Below are 20,093 nucleotides of genomic sequence, written 5' to 3'. Positions count from 1 at the left end.
GGAAATGGTGACGTTATTAAATCCATCAAAATCCTGCAAAGAGACTACCTACTTCAGAGCCTGACCTACTCCCTTTTCTCTTGTGAGCATCAGGGCTTGGTGGGAACTGAGTTGAAATCCTCAGAAATTAGTCAGCTTAAATGCGTCTTGTTTATTTAACTCCGTGTCCTGGTACAAAATGGCATGAGGACCTCTAACCTTTTTTGTAAAGACTACTGCCTTAGATTTCATAGGCAATTATCTCTGCATTTTTAACTCCCAGTATCAGCTGCATAATATAAGGGCTCTGAACATATATGACCTTTTTCCTTTTTAATTTTTGTCTTTTCTCACCTTTCTCTTTAGAGCAATCTATAAATGAAGCCTAAGTTACCTTCTTGGTGTGTCAGGCAATTCTAAAGATGATCAAGTAGAAAACATGGCACTAGAAGTGATTGTGCTGGTTGGTTTTCGTGAACCGTTAGCAGGTTTCTCCAGTGTTCTTTGGTGTCAGAGAACTTGATAGTGCTGCCTGCCAGCAATGTGGTTTCCCTGATGGGGAGTGAGATGTGGAGTTGACTCTTCTTATCACGCTTGTCCTTTGGCTCTGGTGTCAGCACCAACCAGGTGAGCTTGCACTGACGTGCGCAGGGCTATCCTCAAGGTTGGCCTGCCAGAGAGATGCTGTCAGACCTGGTGATGCGTAGGCCTGTGGCGCAGCGAGGTCACAGTGCACAGAACACCCTAGACACAGCAGCCCTGATGAGAAGACAAAAGGCGCTCCCTCTGCAGCAAGGATCCTGTTGACCAAAGGCCAGCTAAGTCAGAGGACCTTCAGATAGTTTATAGCTTTCCGTTCCTAATATGTTGAAGTTTGGAGGGAACATTGGAGAAATTAGTAATTACCTTTTATATAACATTTTAGTAGAAACTTGAAGCACTTCAATTAAGAAAGTACAGGGTGTGTTTGGGTGTGCATGTGTGTGTGTGTGTGTGTGTGTGTAAACGTGTGTATTTGAAAGAGCTTCCAGCTGGGTCCACATCCATTTCCTCTAGGCCTTTCCAAGGCCAGGCTCTGTCAATTATCCCTACCTTTGTATCTATAGGTACTGCTTCTGTACTAGTTTCTTCATTTTAGCATATAAATATACCCAAGTCTCTTCCATCTTTAAGAAAAGAATCCTTTCTTAGTCCTACATCCTTCTTTAGTTATGGCCCAATTTCTCTCCTTTCCTTTAAAATTAGCTTCTTAACAGAGTAATCCACAGTCCATCCCTCTGCAATCTGGCTTCCCTCTCCCTCCCCTGAAACCATTCTGTCTGAGATGACTAAGGAGCTTCCGAGCTTCCGTTTGCCGAGCCCAGCAGGCGCTGTTCAGGACTCGTGAGTCTTCCATGTATGATTTGACCTCTCCCCTGCCTTCCATACCATTGACCATCTTTTTCATTCTCGAAATTCTCTCCTTCCTTGGCATCTCTGGCGCTGGCTCTTCTGCTTTTTCGCCTCCCTATGAAACTATTCCTTCTCAGTCTTTTTCCTGCAGCCACTTGTTAACTAGCGCTGTTTGCCAGGGTCCTGTTTCCCTAATATGTACTGTCCTGGGCTATCACTCATTCTCATGGCTTCAACTAACACCTATAGGCTGGGGGCACACAAATATCCTACCTGGACTCTCAGACGACTCCACGTGAACATTCTACAGACAGTTCCAACCCTCTGCCCTGACAACTGAGCTACCCTTTCTCCCCGAAGACAACTCTTCTTTCTCATTCGCTATGTCAGTAAATGGAACTGCCATTTACCTGTTGGACCTAACTGGAAAACTGAATAATCCCAAGCTCCTTCCTGGCCATCATTCCTATTAGTCATCATGACCTTGTGTCTTCTGCTACAGAAATCTGTCTTGTGGTTGGCCATTCTCTCCAACCCCAGGGCAACCATTTAAATTCTGTTCGGGCCCCCATCATTTCTCCCCTTGTTTACCAAAAAAATTATCTATCCCTTCAGTCTCTTCCCTGATCCCTTTCTGCTGTCAATGATTTTTTAAAGTCACAAATCAAACCATGTTATTCTCCTGCTTGAGGCAATTCTTTGGCATCCCATCTCTTCTGGGGTAGCTCTTAGCAAGGTATTCAAGACCTCTCATATCTGGCTACGTCCTAACTTTCTAAGCTCACACCCTGTAGTTTCTCCTTCCCAACATGTACACTGCTACACCTCACTCACCTGCCCAGAAAACCAGTTCCCTGCGAGCAGTGTCCTTGCTCTGGTCTCTGTATGAGAGCAGTGTCCTTGCTCTGGTCTCTATGCTCTTACGCATGCTGCTCCCTCGACCTGCAGTTCCCATCCTTTCACTTGGTCAAATTAATTCTGACTTGTCAGTTCTCTGAGGTCTTTCCTGACCAGGTGCTCTGCTGGCTTCCCCCGTCCCTGTGTGTGTGTCTGTAGGTCTCAGCACTCAACATTGTGAACTACAACTGTTTGCTTACTTGTCTGTTTATCCCATTTGTCTGCATATTCTTTGATGTTAAAAAAACTTTTCTCCAAATCTCCAGGGCCCAGCACAATGCCTGTCACATGTTATGTACCTAGCATCTACTTATTGCAATGAAATGTACACTGTTTTAGGTTCTTAACCATAGTGACAAGTTGCAGGGGTTATAAGGCTGGACTTCATTTGCATTAAATTCATGGAAGATATGGTGATCACAAGTTGTGTTTTCTGACAAAAAATGCAAATAATCATCCATTCTTTATTGAGTACGTTAATAGTGAAATTAATCCTGACATGATTCTCTTAAAGGGATGCCAAGCTTTGTCTTCCAGACGTGAAGGGTTCCCCCAGCAATCCCTGAAGTGACTGCAAATTCACCTCTGCATCCTTTGCGGAGCCCTCTCCTCTCCTAGTCACATCTGCCGAAGGCAGCTCAATGCTACCTGAGCAAGTTCTCCACTTGCTCCTTCTATTACTCAGAGTTTTAAGGGAACTGGTCCCTGGGAGTCCCTGCTTGTTCCCCCATTTTCTAAAGAGCCCCTGTCAGATGGGCCAGCTTGTAGGACCTAAGCCTCAGCAGGGAAGAGCCCTTGGTGTCCCCCAGATGGGAAGTCACTGTGGCCCATGCTTTTATGGGCTTGGCTTTTATGTCGTTTTCTACCCTGTGCTACCCCTGTGCATGGTCTGCTTAGACAAGGTATTCAGAGAATGTCTTGCAGATTCAGTCTGCCGTGGAGACACAGGCAGTGGAGGAGAGGAACAAACTGACCGGAGGAGAAGGCCTCAGTCATTGAGCCCTGCCTTCAGCCCTTCCCTCCTTCAAACAGAAGAGCGTGCCCTACTGTAAATACCTGCAAACAATTTTTCTTCTTTCATTTACATGAAAAAGCATCACATTAAGGGACACATTTTAATACCTCTTGGGAAATTTATTCTCATATTTGACTTCAGTGCTTTCATGCTACAATTTCCATCTTCCAGGGAGAAGAAAAGCTGATTAGCAATATCTGTCTTAAAAGTCTTTGTTTTTTATGGCCACCACTAAATCTCCTGGACACAACATCTTCTCCAGACACAATAAGCTCAGTTCCTTTATCTTTTCTGCATACGTGGCATTTTCCAGTTCTTTGTGTCTGTTATGACTGACCTCATATAAATAACAGTATTAAACACTGAAGAGTGATAGAGAGGAGACAGTAGATGAGGTGTTGCTGGAGGGGCTAAGAATCTCTTCTAAAGGGAGAGAGAAAATAAACATACATGGAATATATTTACACAAGTAGAAACACGAAATAAATGCATAGCTAACTTTAGCCATACGAATAATGTGGAAGGAGTATTGGAGATGACTGTGCCCAAAGTTGGTTATTGTGAGAATAATGAGCAGTGTTTGGAAGCAAGAAAGACCCAGCCTAGTAAGGAAAAGCCCAGAAATAAACCCACGCATATAGGGTCAATTAATTTACGACAGAGGAGCCAAGAGTATACAACGGGGAAAGGACAGTCTCTTCAACAAATGGTGTTGGGAAAACCGGACCGTTATCTTACACCTTACAAATTAACTCAAAACAGAATAAAGACTTGAATGTAAGACCTGAAACAATTATTGAATCACTATTTGTACACCTGACACTAATATGTTATATGTTAATGATATCTCAATAAATTTTTTTTTAAACTGGCTCTTCTCTTTGCTCATCAGCTGTAACATTGGCATATCCATCTCCAGCATTTAACACAACACCTGCTTATTTTCAGCACTCAGTAAGTGTTGACTGGATAACTGACTGTAGTACCGTAGTAAGGGAATTACCAGTATGATTTGGCTCGTAAATTTATAAATAATTCTTATATCCTGTGTGCTCTCAGTTAAAGAAATTTTAGGATTTTAGAGCAGAAAAAACTTGAAGTAGCAAAACATTAAAATACGCTACCCCGCCTTTGTCCCTGCTATGGTTCATTTCAGTTACCTCCTGCTAACCCTCCAGCTGACCAACATTTGTACAAACCAACAGAAGTGGCAGAAGCCCATCTTCAAACGATTTTCCAGCCCACTTACTAGGTTTACTCTGTCTCTATTTCTCAGCCCTCCTGCCACATCGCTTTCATTTTACTTTATTTTGGAGATTCATTATTAAGCAATACCTTTGAAAAAGATGATTCCTCCCATTCAACCACACTCCAACATCCTCTGTCCCTGTATTAGATTACTGTACGTTGTTACCCTCATAGCCCAACTGAGAGACTGTGTCCTAGGTTTCCTTTTCTGCACATATGTTTGGGTCTCAAGTCTTTTGCAAGTGTTTAAATATATATATATATATTTTAATCTGCAAATGCAATGTTATATTCTGGATTGGATCCTTAAATAGGAAAGGAACATTAGTGAAACAATTAGTGAAATCTGAATAAAATCTATAAGTAATAGTTAATTTCTTAGTTTTGATCAACATACGGTGGTTGTCTAAGATGTTAACATTAGGGGAAGCTGGATGAAGGCTATAAGGCTACAAACATTTCACAAATAGGGGAAATGTTAGAAACTCAAGTACATGTGAACATCCTGATTATTTTCAAAACAGAATTTTTCAAGGTTGAGAAAAACTGCAGACTACCAAAGTGTGCTTTAGATACTCTAGACAGTGTAAGGTTAACAAAGTCAGAACAAACAGCCTCTGCCCGTGCTCAGCCCCCTTCCTGTTCGGTTTCCTGCTAGGTCCATCCCATCCATTCTCGAAGCTTTAGGTGTCACCTCTGTGCTGACATCAGAAGTGCCCCTGACTAGTCCACGTCTTTCAGTCCTACCTTCCCAGGGGCCATCCTTGCTGTCCTCCACACAGGCACTTTATATTCAGCACATATAAATTTCAGTTCTTTATGGCCTGCCCTGTGTTGGCCGGGGACATCACCATCCAGTCACCTAAGCTAGATGCTTCAGAATCACTTTTGATTCCTTTCTCCACTTTCACTCATTCTAAATGTTGGCAATTCTTCCAAAGGTCTCTTGTATCTACCCACCCAACCTCTTTCACTATCCCCTAGAATAGACCCTCAAATACCTCGTCAGGACTATCCCTGCCTGCAATCTCTCCACCCCCCTGCCTTCAGAAAGTGGGCATGACAAAGTACATCATTGTCACTTTCCTGCTTAAAAAAGCATCAGTGGCTCTGTATTGCCACTGGCCTAACAGTAGTAACCATCTACCTGGAAGAGACTTGCGTTATAGAGCTAACTTAGATGGTCAACTCAAACTCACCTCCCTCCTTCCTCCACCCCCACCTCTAAGAAAGTGGAAGGAGCACAGGCCTTTGGAGTCAGAAAGTCTGGCCTTGAATCCCAGCTTTGTGACCCTGGATAAATTAGTCTTTGCCTCTGAGCCTCAGTTTCTTATTATGTAAAATGGAGGTTGTACTTAGTGTGCGGGGCTATTGTGAGAATTAAATGAAATGATCTGTGTCAAGGGCCAAACTCAAAGTGGATTGCTCTTATTGTTGTTGGTGTTAACACTTTGGGAGCCATGAGGAATAGGTCTCTTGATCATCTGTGTCAAGTATGTGTGTAATTGAAAATGGAAGTTGGTTATGTCTCATGGTCCCTCCTGGGACTGTGGTCTACCTTCCACAGCAGGGAGCCTCTCTACAGGGAAGCTTAACCTTGCATGGAGGAATTGAGCCCTTTCCCTGTCCCCTACCCAGGGCACTTGGACTGTACCTCCCGCCACAGGTGCTGCCTGAACCACCAGAGCTGAAGGGAGCCCAGCCTCAGGAACCGTATTCCAGTTCCCAGAGTAAGAAGGCCTTGTCATTCACTTGGTCTGTTCTCATTCATGGATGAAACAGCGCTTTCAGCAGAATTCTTCAGTGCCTGTCATGCTTCCCAGGCGAGCCCCGAGCTAGACTATGCCTGCCCTGTCCCTCATGGGGAAGGACTTTGTAAAATCCATCCAATGCCCTTCTTTCAGTTGTGCTTCATCACTGTTCGGTGGATAGAAAGATGAATGATTTAGTCTCTAGATTTGTCAAGTAATGCATACTTAATTGAAAGACTGAATAATGAGTTTTCCAATGAGCTAGATATTAGGCCAGTGGTTCCAAACCTCAGCTGCACTAATCACTAGGAGAGCTTTTGTTTTGTTCAACACTCGTTTCTGGTTATGCTTATGCTGTGTTGTTTTCTAAAAGCTCCCCAAGTGATTCTAATAAAGAGCCAGTGTTGGGATCCACCGTGTTAGACCATTCTAAAAATATGTACCCCATACATAACTCTTGTTTTCAGTTATCACATTGTATTGTAATTAACGGTTCAGGTATCTTTCCCTCACTTGACTTTATGCTCCTTGAACTGAGATACTGGGACTATCTTATTCATAATTGCCTTCTTTGTTGCCTGCACAGTGGTTGGCATGTAGTGGACAGTCATAAATGTTAGTTGAATAAATTGGTGGTTTCTTTCATTTAGGACACAAGAAAATTGCATAGTACCACGTAAGACAAAGTGAAAATGCTAGCACTGTGAGTTTTGTTTTGTTTTTTGGAGTGGGCATGTGTGTGTGTTTTCTAACCATCTACACTTTGGTACCTGTCTGCTTATCCATAATCTAGTGTTTTTTCCTGTTCACTCACTGTCATTTATTCAGATGCTGTGAAAGTGACAGCAGCCAAAAATATTAGACTTTGTCAGGGAGTCCCAATTTGAAATATTTCGTCCCATTATCCCCATTTGTACCTAGGTTCTAAAACTTATCATTGTCCATGTAAGAGGATAGTTCCTTGATGTGATATTGAGCACCACTGTCCCATTAGCAGTGGCCATAGGAGCCTCCAGACAGAAGACACACAGGTTGCCACTTCAGTTGATTTTCTCAACTCCAAAATCTATTAATTTAGACAGAATAATAGAGCTGGAGAGAGAGAGAGATCGAGTTCAGTGACCCTCATTCAACAGCGAAGAAGCTGAAGCCAGATGGGTTTTGTGACTTGCCTAAGATGACACAGCTCCCACAAGAACCTGATTCTCTGGCCCTTGGGCCTGGACCACCACAGAGGACACATAGCACCTCAGATCACATTAGAATCAAAGATCAGCCTTTACTTCCATCTTAGTATCTGCTTTAGGAAGAAAAAGATCTGAAACAAGGTATTATTACAGATTTCTCAGAGGGTATAGGGAGGAGGAGTTCAGGAAGAAAGCGGAGAGACGGGATGAACGCGATGTTGAAACTTACTATAAAAAGTGTTTTCTGTGGTAGCACCAAGTTCATTTGTGTTTCTGTCCTCATTTTCAGAATTTTCCCCAGAGAATACCTCCTTCAACAGATCCACCTATATTCCCTCGCCGATCTGCAGCAGGTAAGCGCTCAGAGGGGCCGCTTCAGTCTGTTTTCTCCTGGGGGAAGTGTCTTTGTTGACTCTGGTCTTGGCACTGAATTCTGCCATCATTGGGGTGGTTTTCTTCACAAGCCCTGATAATCAATTTCTATTCAGAATGGAAAAAAACTTAGTATAAAAAGATATTCCAGGACAATAACAAATATTGTCAAGGATGTAGATGAATTGGAGCCCTCACATACCTCTCATGGGAATGTGAAGTGGTGTAGCCACTTGGGAAAACAGTTTGGCAGTCCCTGAAAAAGTTAAACATAGAGTTAACCATATGACCCAGCAATTCCACTCCTAGGTATGTACCCAAGAGAAATGAAAACATATTTCCACCTAAAAACTTGGACACAAATGTTCAGAGCAGCATTATTTATAATAGCCAAAAAGTGGAAACAACCCAAATGTTCATCAGCTAATGAATGGATAAACAAAATGTTGTATCTCCACACGATGGAATATCATTTGGCCGTAAAGAGGAATAAGTACTGATACACGCTACAACATAGATAAGGCTTGAAAACATGCTAGGTGAAGGAAGCCAGTCACAAAAGAATGTATATATTTTATGAGTCTGTTTAAATGAAATGTCCAAAATAGGCAAATCCACAGCGACAGAAAATCAATGAGTGGTTGCCATGGCCTGAGGAGAGCAGGGGATGGAGGAGTGACTGCTAATGGTACGGGGGTTTCCTGTGGGCTGATGAAACTGTGCTTGAATTAGATAGTGGTGATGGTTGCACAACTTTGTGAATACACTAAAAACCATCAAATTGTATACTTTCAAAGAGTGAATTTTATGGTATGTGAATTATATCTCAATAAAAAATTATACAAGGAAAAAAGATATAAAAGGCAATGAATATATTAAACTCTTTGACTTGTACCCAAGCCAAACAGTTGGATGACTTTAAAGTTTAATAAAACACAACAGAGCATATAAGAGTCAAAATCATCTTTTTAAACTTTTATTAGTGCCTCTTTTTTTTTTTTTTGCTTTTTTTTTTTTATTGATGTTTTAATGGTTTCTAACATTGTGAAATTTTGGGTTGTACATTTTTCTTTGTCCATCACCATATATATGACTCCCTTCACCCCTTGTGCTCACCCCTCACCCCCCACCCCGCACCCCCACCCCCACTGCCCCTGGTAACCACAGTCCTGTTTTCTCTGTCCATGTGTTGGTTTATATTCCACATATGAGTGAGATCATACAGTGTTTGTCTTTCTCTTTCTGGCTTATTTCACTTAACATAATACGCTCCAGTCCCATCCATGTTGTTGCAAATGGGACGATTTTGTCTTTTTTTATGGCTGAGTAGTATTCCATTGTATATATATACCACATTTTCTTAATCCAATCGTCTGTCGAGGGACACTTAGGTTGCTTCCACTTCTTGGCTATGGTGAATAATGCTGCAATGAACATAGGGGTGCATAAGCCTCTTTGGATTGTTGATTTCAGGTGCGTTGGATAGATTCCCAGTAGTGGGATGGCTGGATCATAGGGCATCTCTATTTTTAATTCTTTGAGGAATCTCCATACCGTTTTCCATAGAGGCTGCACCAATTTGCATTCCCACCAGCTGTGTATGAGGGTTCCTGTTTCTCCACATCCTCTCCAACATTTGTTGTTTTTTGTCTTGGTGATTATAGCCATTCTAACAGGCGTGAGGTGGTATCTTAGTGTTGTTTTGATTTGCATTTCCCTGATGATTAGTGATGTTGAGCATCTTTTCATGTGCCTATTGGCCATCTGTATATCTTCCTTGGAGAAGTGTCTGTTCATTTCCTCTGCCCATTCTTTGATCGGGTTGTTTGTTTTTTTGTTGTTCAATTGTGTGAGTTCTTTATATATTATGGAGATCAACCCCTTGTCTGATGTATGTTTTGCAAATATTCTCTCCCAGCTGGTTGGTTGTCTGTTCATCTTGATTCTGGTTTCATTTGTCTTATAAAAGCTCTTTAATCTGATCAAGTCCCACTTGTTTATTTTTTCTTTAGTTTCCCTAGTCTGGGTAGGCATGTCATCCAAAAAGATTCCTTTAAAACCAATGTCAAATAGTGTGTTGCCTATATTTTCTTCTATGAGTTTTATAGTTTCAGGTCTCACCTTCAGGTCTTTGATCCATTTTGAGTTAATTTTTGTGAATGGCGATAGCACATGGTCCACTTTCATTCTTTTGCATGTGGCTGTCCAGTTTTCCCAGCACCATTTATTGAAGAGACTTTCCTTTCTCCATTGCATGTTCTTAGCACCTTTGTCGAAAATTAGCTGTCCGTATATGTGTGGTTTTATTTCTGGGCTTTCAATTCTGTTCCATTGATCTGTGTGTCTGTTTTTGTACCAGTACCATGCTGTTTTGATTACTATTGCTTTGTAGTATGTTTTGAAGTCAGGGATTGTGATGCCTCCTGCTTTGTTCTTTTTCTTTAGGATTTCTTTAGCTATTCGGGGTCTTTTGTTGCCCCATATAAATTTTAGTATTCTTTTTTCTATTTCTGTGAAGAATGTCATTGGGATTCTGATTGGGATTGCATTGAATCTGTAGATTGCTTTAAGTAATATAGACATTTTAACTATGTTTATTCTTCCAATCCACGTGCATGGGATATCTTTCCATTTCTTTATGTCATCATGGATTTCTTTCAATAATGTCTTGTAGTTCTCATTGTATAGGTCCTTCACGTCCTTGGTAAGATTTATTCCTAGGTATTTTATTCTTTTTGATGCAATTGTAAATGGTATTATCTTTTTGAGCTCTCTTTCTGTTAGTTCATTATTAGCATATAGAAATGCAACTGATTTTTGTAGATTGATTTTGTACCCTGCAACTTTGCTGTAGTTGTTGATTGTTTCTAATAGTTTTCCAACAGATTCTTTAGGGTTTTCTATATATACAATCATGTCATCTGCAAATAGTGAGAGTTTCACTTCTTCATTACCTATTTGGATTCCTTTTATTCCTTTTTCTTGCCTAATTGCTCTGGCCAAAACCTCCAGTACTGTGTTGAACAGGAGTGGTGAGAGTGGGCAGCCCTGCCTCGTTCCTGTTCTCAGAGGAATGGCTTTCAGTCTTTCCCCGTTGAGTATGATGTTGGCTGTGGGTTTGTCGTATATGGCCTTTATTATGTTGAGGTACTTTCCTTCTATTCCCATTTTATTGAGAGTTTTTATCATAAATGAATGTCGTATCTTGTCAAATGCCTTCTCTGCGTCTATTAAGATGATCATGTGGTTTTTATTCTTTGTTTTGTTGATGTGATGTATCACGTTGATTGATTTGCAGATGTTGAGCCATCCCTGCGTCTCTGGTATAAATCCCACTTGATCATGGTGTATGATCTTTTTAATGTATTGTTGTATTCGGTTTGCCAATATTTTGTTGAGGATTTTTGCATCAATGTTCATCAGCGATATTGTAGTGCCTGTCTTTTTAATGATCGACCAGGTTAGCAGCCAGGAAGAAAAACGACATTTTGTCTGTTCAGCCCAAAGTTCTGAATATGTTAAGCTTTGGTTAATGATCTAAATGAACAATTCGTTCCCTAAGAAGCTTTTAGACACCATATAGCTATTGATTCTTTCAAGAGTCAATTAAAAAAAATAATTGTGACAACTGTCAGAACATCTCAGACTGCTGTGATTCTGTTCTTCTGTTGTTGTTTTCCTCCTGGCTGTTTTGCCAGGAGAAATGAGGTTAGCCTAGGAACCGTCTTCAGATCCTTCAGTCATCTTTCAGTACCGTAAATTCCTTCTCAAGGTTTGTTTGTTTTAACTTAAGACTTTTGTGTTCTGTTTGTCTCCCCAGAGGTAGGAAAGCTATTTTAAATGGTAGAAATAGTTTTACAGCATTTAGTTGGAGAGGTCTGAGAGAATACCAGGATTTTAATTTCCACTTGTGTATCAAGTGTAATCAATTTGCAAAAATCAGCTCCCCCACTCCCTCAGTCCTGTCTGCCCTGTCCTGTGTAATCAAGCAGCAGTGACCTGCTGGCCAGGGTAGAAAGGGATATATTTTTAATTTTGATTGTCTGGTGGTGTTCAAGGGGAAGAATTGATTAAAATACCCATTATAGGGGCCAGCCCAGTGGCGTAGCAGTTAAGTGTGTGCATTCCGCTGCAGTGGCCCGGGGTTCACAGGTTCGGATCCCAGGCGCACACTAATGCACCGCTTGTCAAGCCATGCTGTGGAGGCGTCCCATATAAAGTAGAGGAAGGTGGGCACAGATGTTAGCCCAGGGCCAATCTTCCTCAGCAAAAAGAGGAGGATTGGCATCGGACATTAGCTCAAGGCTGATCTTCCTCACACACACAAAAAAAATACCCATTATACTTTTATCTATTTTCTAGGACTCAACCTGATCATAGTATCTGAGGACCCAGACTGTATGATTTGAGAAGTATGTTTAAAGGCACCAACACATTCTTGTAAGGGTGGTTTAAAATGGAATGGGTGGACTCCAAAGTGAGTACTCTTTGAGAAAGCATTTCAAAAACAAGTTTTGATACCAGATGAAGAGAAAGAATCAGTAATTCCATATTCATTTTAGGGTGTCAAAGGAGCGTATCTATTTGGCATAATAAAGCCTGCTTTTTAAAGCTTTCCTGTCCCTGCTGCCTTGTTTTTCCCCCTTGCAATCAAACCATACCTGCCAAGCAGCTTACTTAAATCAATGGCAGCAGTATTCTTGGTGGGCCAGACTATTAGCCCCTGGAGCCCCATAAGCAGCTTAATCCGTTTTCAGCCTCAGTAGTAAAGTGATAGAGGCAATCAGCAGCTTATCAAACTCCCTGTGGGCGGGAGCGACTGGAGCGCCCTCCAGCCATTTACTCAGCAGCTCACTCTAACCTGGTTCTTTGTGCCTGGCTGTAAGATCCCCAAACTTATCATATTTAGAGGAAGTTTAATTCAATTAATTTTTCTGCCTGGTGGGTTAAATTGGATTTAGCTTTTGATCTGTCTGCATCTAGGCTCTCAGTACTAAAGGGCACCTCCGCGCCATCTCCCGCCTTGGTTTCTGACTAAATTTCAGACATGTTTTCTGGATCTTCTGTTCTTGCAAATATGGAAGGGAAAGGAACACAAGGAGAAACAAATATGCTGTTGCTGTGTGACAGAGCATGTCACTGGTAGCAGGGAACCCACCCGAACTGACCTGACCGCCAGCCCATGTTGCCTGCACCGCTTTGGCCTGTCTGGCTGCACTGTGGTCCTGTTTCATGGCAGCCTCAGGAGCTTTAGTGCAAGTTATTTTCCCTCATTTCATTTCCCTCTTCACTCCTAAAACAAAGGTCTCTATGAAAGCAGATCTTTCTATCATATAAAATAACTATAGAAAAATGAATTTCAGTCTATGAACTTTGCGGGAGAGAGAAGATAAACTAAAGCAGGTAGCTGAAGGGTTACAGATCTTGATAATGATCGTATAAATATCCTTCCTAAAGGCATAGACTCCTTTCTACAAATTTCTCTTAAGCGAACTTGATTTTTCCCATTAGCTTTCATTCAAAAAAATACAACATAGACATCTTCCTCTCCAAAAAGAAAAAAAGGTAAGAATTTAATAAACATTGTAAGGAGGGATTTATAATTTAAGTATATGTAATCTTAAAATAATATAATACGCAAAACACTAATAATACCTAAAATAAAGATGCTGAAAGAATTCTGGTACCTAAAAATTTGCAAACTTCTTATCTCTCTCTCTGGTTTCATTTTTATAAGTAACAATCCATAAAGTTTAAGCAGGTAGACTCAGTTCAACAATTTGGCTGAAGATTTCAAGCTGCCTGAATGCTTGTTACATTCAAGACAGTTTTTCCCTCTTCGTATTATTTAAATTTGCTGGTCTCTGTGCTCGCAGTCTCCCCTGCTATCAAACACTTGGACGTGAGGAAATGAAGAGCACAGACTGACACTGCTTTGCAAAGGAAACTCCCTTCAGTTGTTCTGGGAGCCATAGTCACCTGCCCACTGGCCAATGGGCGCCAATTATTGGCAAAATTTGCAGCTTATGCTGGTGCTGAGTCCCTAGTTGTCTGTTTATTTCACCAGTGACTACGCTGCTCACTGGGTTTTACTAGCATGTCATAAGGGTAGTAGTTGAACAACACACAGTTGTTACCCAACTGTAATCAGTTGGCAGCACTGTAACATGTAAGACAGAGCCAAGTTCTCCTCCTGGCCTAGAAACAGGGCCACAGACTGGGCATAAGATGGGGGCAGAGGCTCTCCAAAGCCTAGGAGCTCGAGGGTGTACCGGCTTGAGTTATTCATTTCTTAAGTTTGGAATTTCAGATGAATTTCTGTTCAGCAAAATGAATATTGTTAGAAAAACATATTAAATCCATGCTCTTTGAATGTAAATCCAACAGAAAATAAAATCTTATAAACTTTCTTTCAGGAAGTGAGAATGCATAGTGGTTTTTTTGAACTGACAGAGCGGTTCCTTGTAAGGGATTTGTCTGGCAGTGACTGAGCATATATGAATGAATGGACATGTGTTGGTGCATGGTTAATGGGGAAACTGAGGCACTGCTTTGTAAGAGCTTTCTTCTGGTTTCATACTTGGAGAAGGGGCAAGTAGAATAGAATTTTCAGTCTACCCAGCATTATCACAATCCATGGGAAATCTTTAAGACAGAAATACAATAAACAGACAAGCTCAGATGAGACAGCAGGAAGAGTGCCATAACTCTCAATGCATAGCTTTCTGCATGGCTCTCTCCTTCCCTGTTAAGTATGTGACACACTGGCTCCTTACTCACATCCCCTTGGCTGTTTTCATGCTGATAAGAAAGTGCCACATTTTACCCATAGAATACATTAGTATATGTAAGTTCATGTTCAAGAGATCATAGTTGCTCTTAAGGAGCAGATCAGAACCCTGGTTTAATATGTCATTCCTTGGACTGTGTAAGTGATAGGAGTTCTCCTAGAGTTCCTTCTACTTGCTGAAAGGAAAGGTCAGATTTAACTTCTAAATTTTGGCTACCCGTACTCTTGTGACAAAAACCTAAAATGTATATTAATGACTAACTCTTCTGATGTTACTCACCTTTGGGGCATATGTAAGTTAAGCATTGAATGATTCTACTTGTACATGATTCATAAGAAAGGATACTGGATGATCCCACGGGTGAGGCAGTCAGTTAGGGTAGCCCCTCCCTGCCCACCACCTCACCTCCAAAACACACACCTTCCTGTGGGACAGTCAGAGGAGCTGATTTCCCCATTGTTCACCTTTCCTGGGCCCTAAATTTCTAAACTAGACCCTACGTTCGGGTTAAGGCAATTTAGATTCTAGTTAATATGAAATATGTTACCTGAGAAGAATACATCATTATTTTGGCACTCTCTTTTGTCTTATTAATAAGTTGAAAGCACAGCATGATATTTGAGGGAAGAGAAATTTCAGCAGGTAAGTTTTAATCACGAAAAAGAGAAAAAGATGGAAGAGTCTGGAATTTGGAGTACTAACTAAAGAAATATGAAATGGAAAGGATGCCAGAGAGGAGGACCCACAGCACTCAGGAGTATGGATAGAGGAGTAAATCAGATGCACGCTACCTTTCTGGAGTTGCCTAGAACGGTCTGAACTGTTTTATGCTAAAGCAATAAACACACTAAGCAACAGGCTTGTACTTGCAATGAATCAATGGATGGATGGATACACACACATGTACTATCCTGAACTCACTAACTGTCTCTCCCCAAAAGAAAAGCAAACTAATGTTTTAATGTTAGCCCCTAAACAAAACAATATTAGAAATGCTGATCTGGGCCGGCCCCGTGGCTTAGCGGTTAAGTGCACGTACTCCGCTGCTGGTGGCCCGGGTTCGGATCCCGGGCGCGCACCGACGCACCACTTCTCCGGCCATGCTGAGGCTGCGTCCCACATACAGCAACTAGAAGGATGTGCAGCTATGACATACAACTATCTACTGGGGCTTTGGGGGGAAAAATAAATAAATAAAATCTTAAAAAAAAAAAAAAAAAGAAATGCTGATCTGTAAAATAACAATACATAGAATTCTGAAGCCAAATAAAAATCTCTGCTTTTTATATGTCAGAATAATAGTGATGTGTTCAATGTTGCAAACTTTCTGAACACTAAACACTCCTGAACAGCTAGCTAACTTTCCAGTTAACTTTTTCACTAGCTCCCTATACCATAGAGCTTAAGAATTGTCATCTGTGTGACCTAAACATATGTCAGAGTCAGCCTCTGAAGACATTAGGCAAATGGTGGTCCTACCTTGAAGGTTTTCTGGTTAGTGAGGACAATCACCAAAAGGCAATGTTAAAGGCATTTTGAGGCTTCTTTTTAAAAACATACTTTGTTGAATTCTTCTCCAAGGAAGTAATGTGAGTTATTTTGCATGGCCCTGCCCCACCAACCAAACACAGAATCAGGGACTGTTAGTTTCTATGGGCGCTATTCACAGAGTCAGCGGACAAAGGCCGAGCTGAAGTAGGCACCCAGTGCAGCTGCCTTGTCACCAAAGCAGTAACCGATGGTGACCTTCATTCACAGGGCGACTGAGCCTTTGAATCCACAGCCCACAGGAGCTCAGTGCCTCGATCCCCACAATCAAGTCACCAGTCCCCAAGCCTCAGGAGCCCAAGGAACTTGTATTCATAGCCTCTCAGCACCCCCGATCCCCGCACCATTGTCTACCCCAGCGTTCGTGGGCAGGATAACTAATGAGGAGCATTCGGATTTAACAAGCAGAAAAACAAAGCGTGACAGCTTGCCTGTGTTGTTCTGCGGCCAGCGCCGCCTGTGTCTGCTGCAGCCATCGCTGCCTTCAGAACCCCCTGGGCGTAGTCTGGGGTGAGACGGGAACAGGCCTCCATGAAAACATCACTACGTCTGTTAGCTGCTTTAGCCCGGCTTGTTCCAACCAGTTGATGAGTTAGGAAAGAGGACCACAAGTTGTTGGGGGAGAATCATGCCTTTTCAATAAGTGGGTTTTTAAGGAGTAAACACATGTTTCCCTTGAAGATCTTCCAGGGGTGAAGGGAAGAGATTGAATGTTATTCTTTGAAGGATTGGCCAGTTGGCAGCAGAGCAAGTGGAAAGCCACTGTTTCTCAGGAGAGCAGGTGTATTTTGAGTAGGTGCAGAACAGTTTCCGCCTTGTGTTCAGTCTCCCAGGGTGTTTCAGATCTTGGGGGCCAGGGGGAGAAGGGATGACCACTGCTAAGTGCCAGGGCTGGAGCTCATCTTCTGACTCCTCCTAAGAGGCCTTCCATCTTTGTGGTCCTGCTGATCACCACTACTGATTTTTGGTGTTTTGGTGATGGGGCCAATTAGCTAAAGTGAGTGATTAACAAGGTGGTGATGCAGATTGTTTGGGGTTTTTTTGTTTGTTTGTTTGTTTTGCCAAGGAAGAGTCACCCTTAGCTAACATCTGTTGCCAATCTTCCTCCTTTTTTGCTTGAAGAAGATTAGCCCTGAACTAACATCTGTGCCAATCCTCCTGTATTTTGTATAGAGGTGGATTTGTGATGGTTCCACAGCATGGCTGCCAAGGGGTGGTGTAGGTCCGTGCCTGGGATCTGAACCCACGAACCTGGGCCGCCAAAGTGGAGCGCCCCGAACTTAACCACTACAACACAGGCTGGCCCCTGCAGATTGTTTTTTATACCAGCTGGTTAATCTTTTCCCAGAGAAAACTTTGTCCATCTGCAGACCCAGGCACCACACCTAACTACACCCACACACCTGGTACACAGATGCAGTAAAGGATTGGGAGAGGCAGGCAGGGGCTGTGGCAGAGAATGTGGCTAGCTAAGGGCAAAGTTAATGCTCTTCTTGGGAAACCAGAAGACAACTATGTGTTGTGAGCGTTGGATAGAGAGCCTCGTCTTCTAGGTGAGAAAGAGCTCGGTTGAGATAAGGATTCCAGAAGCCAGCCCTGAGCCCCTCAGGTATAAACAAGATGGTAGTGGATGAGAATGCAGCCACAGAGCTGGATGGTGAACCAGGAGAGTGAAAACCAGCTGAAGCTACCCTTTTTAGGACCTTGCCTCAGAAGTCAGATAGCATCATGTCTGCCACATTCTGTTCATTTGAAATAAATCACTAAATCGGGCCCACATTTAAGGAGAGGAGAATTAGACTCCACCTTCTGAAAGTAGGCATGTCGAAGAATGTGTGAACATATTTCAAAACCATCGTACCTGTTATAATAGCATCTCGTATTTGTATGTTGCTTTACTGTTTAAAAAGCGCTATTCCCAAAACAACTTGGTGAGATTGGCAGGTCTGCCTTTTTTTATATCTACTTTATAGGCAACAAAACTGAGACTTAGAAAAATTATCTGGCTTGCCAAAGTTACACAGCTTCTACTAAGTGACTGAACCAAGACTGAAGCGGAGGTATTCTGCCTCCTCGTCCAGTGTTCCTTCTGCTGTGTCATGTAAGCATATGTGTATAAAAAACAGACAGCCTCCTGGGCAATCTCATACTTGCCGTGTTTATGGCACGGAGATATAAAGGGAAGAAAATATTTTCAAAAAGCTTAAGAAAAGAGAATTATGAAGTCAGTTTTGATTCTTGTAGTTACTTCCTATATACAACCTAAAGGCATCAGGAAGCAAAATCTCCCTGCCATGTATGATTCACTCACAGGGAATAGCCTTGAGCCCCAGAAAGGCATTTAGGTACTTTTCCCTCACAGTTCTATTGCCCTGCTCAAACTTCCCTTATGTTACCAACAGCCAGCATGAAAGGGGACTCCAAGAGTCCTGGTTCTTTCTTTCTGTTCGGTTCAATTCAACAGATATGTGTTGAATGCATTCTGTGTGCCGGGCACTGTGCAAGGAACAGAGGAGGCAAAGGTGAATGAGTCACAGGCCCTTCCCTCACTGAGCTCACAATCCACTGAGAGAGGCAGACAAGCATTTTTTAAGTCAGTGGAGTCGGACACAGGGTACTTGTGTCTAACCCAGTGTGGCAGATTATATTTTGCCAAGATGGCCACAACAGTATCTCCTATCCCACTTGCTCTTCTTACACTGTGACTTCGACATTCCAATCCCACTGAGAGGTGGGGTCTGTGTTCCCTTTCCCTGAATTTGGGTGGGCCTGTGACCATGGAAATGATGCTATGTGACTTCCAAGGCTAGGTCACAAAAGGTGATACAGCTTTAACCTGTTACTCTCTGGGGATGCTCACTCTTGGAAACCAGCTGCCATTTTGTAAGGAAGCCCAAATTAGCCCATGCAGAGAGACCACATGAAGAGGCCATATGTAGTTCTAGCTGACAGCCATCATCAACCACCAGACATGTCACTAAAGGTACCTCCACATGAGTCCCACCCACTCCTAGCCTTCAAGTCTTCTCAGGGGAACCCACAGATGAGGCTGTAGGCATCGTAGAGCAGAGACAAGCCATCTCCGCTGTGTGCTGCCTGAACTCCTGACCTACAGAATCTGAGCATAATGAAATGATTGTCTTACACCACTAGGTTTTAGGGTAATTTGTTTTACAGCAGTAGTAACCAGAACACTCAGTAACTTGGCTGTCAGGGAAGCCTTCCTAGAGGATGTGATTCTAAATTGAGATGTGAGGAACTATAGACACAAGCCAGGCAGAGAGAAATGGGAAGAGGACTTCCAGGCCCTGGTAGCCTCAGACCCCTCAATGACCTAATCCATGGGGTTTCTGTCATGGAGGCAAGCAGGAGAAAATTTTCATTACTGACTTTGACATTTCTAAAGAACATCCTGTCTGCGTGTTTCAGGATTATTTTGATAAACTCTCTCAACAAAATATTCGTGGAATGAGTATGATGGTATCACTTCACTTTCCCTAGAAATGAATGAGTCTGTGATGTGCCTGGAGCTGCAAAGAGTGTGTTTTATAACCTTTCCATCCCACTTGTGCACTGAAACATGAGCCCAGTTCTCTCTCACCAAACCCTGGCTGGGTATTTGCTCCCCGTTCATTTATTCATTCAGCAAATACTTATTAAGTGCAGAGCCATGAGTTGAGAGGGCTCATTTTCTCAGAAAAGGACTAGTGATTCTTACTGATTACGGTCAAACTCCTATACTTGGCCTGTGTCCCAAGAACTTCTAGTCGAGGCTGCCCATGATCCTGGTTAGCCTAGTGATGTCCAGCGGGGTTTTACCCTCGATGCCTCACGCCAGCCATTCCACCACAGGTGCGGCTGGTCTTCAAGGGGGCAGCGGGTTCACAGCAAGGCTCTGTCTGGTCAAGTTTGG

General features: G+C 42.4%; 1 protein-coding gene across 7 annotated transcripts in view; it reads left to right on the top strand.

The window, feature by feature from the left end:
• Positions 1-20,093, top strand: part of PLEKHM3 (pleckstrin homology domain containing M3) — a 175,486-nt gene that overhangs the window by 94,630 nt on the left and 60,763 nt on the right. For all 7 annotated transcript variants that reach the window (XM_058549718.1, XM_058549715.1, XM_058549716.1 and 4 more), the window contains one exon: positions 7,759-7,822. In XM_058549718.1, the coding sequence (XP_058405701.1) occupies positions 7,759-7,822 (64 nt within the window). The remainder of the gene's footprint in view (positions 1-7,758; positions 7,823-20,093) is intronic.

This window comes from Diceros bicornis, chromosome 10 (assembly GCF_020826845.1).
Source record: "Diceros bicornis minor isolate mBicDic1 chromosome 10, mDicBic1.mat.cur, whole genome shotgun sequence".
Lineage (NCBI taxonomy): Eukaryota > Metazoa > Chordata > Mammalia > Perissodactyla > Rhinocerotidae > Diceros > Diceros bicornis.
Note: the sequence above shows the minus strand (reverse complement) of the source record. Positions and strands in the feature narration are given on the sequence as shown.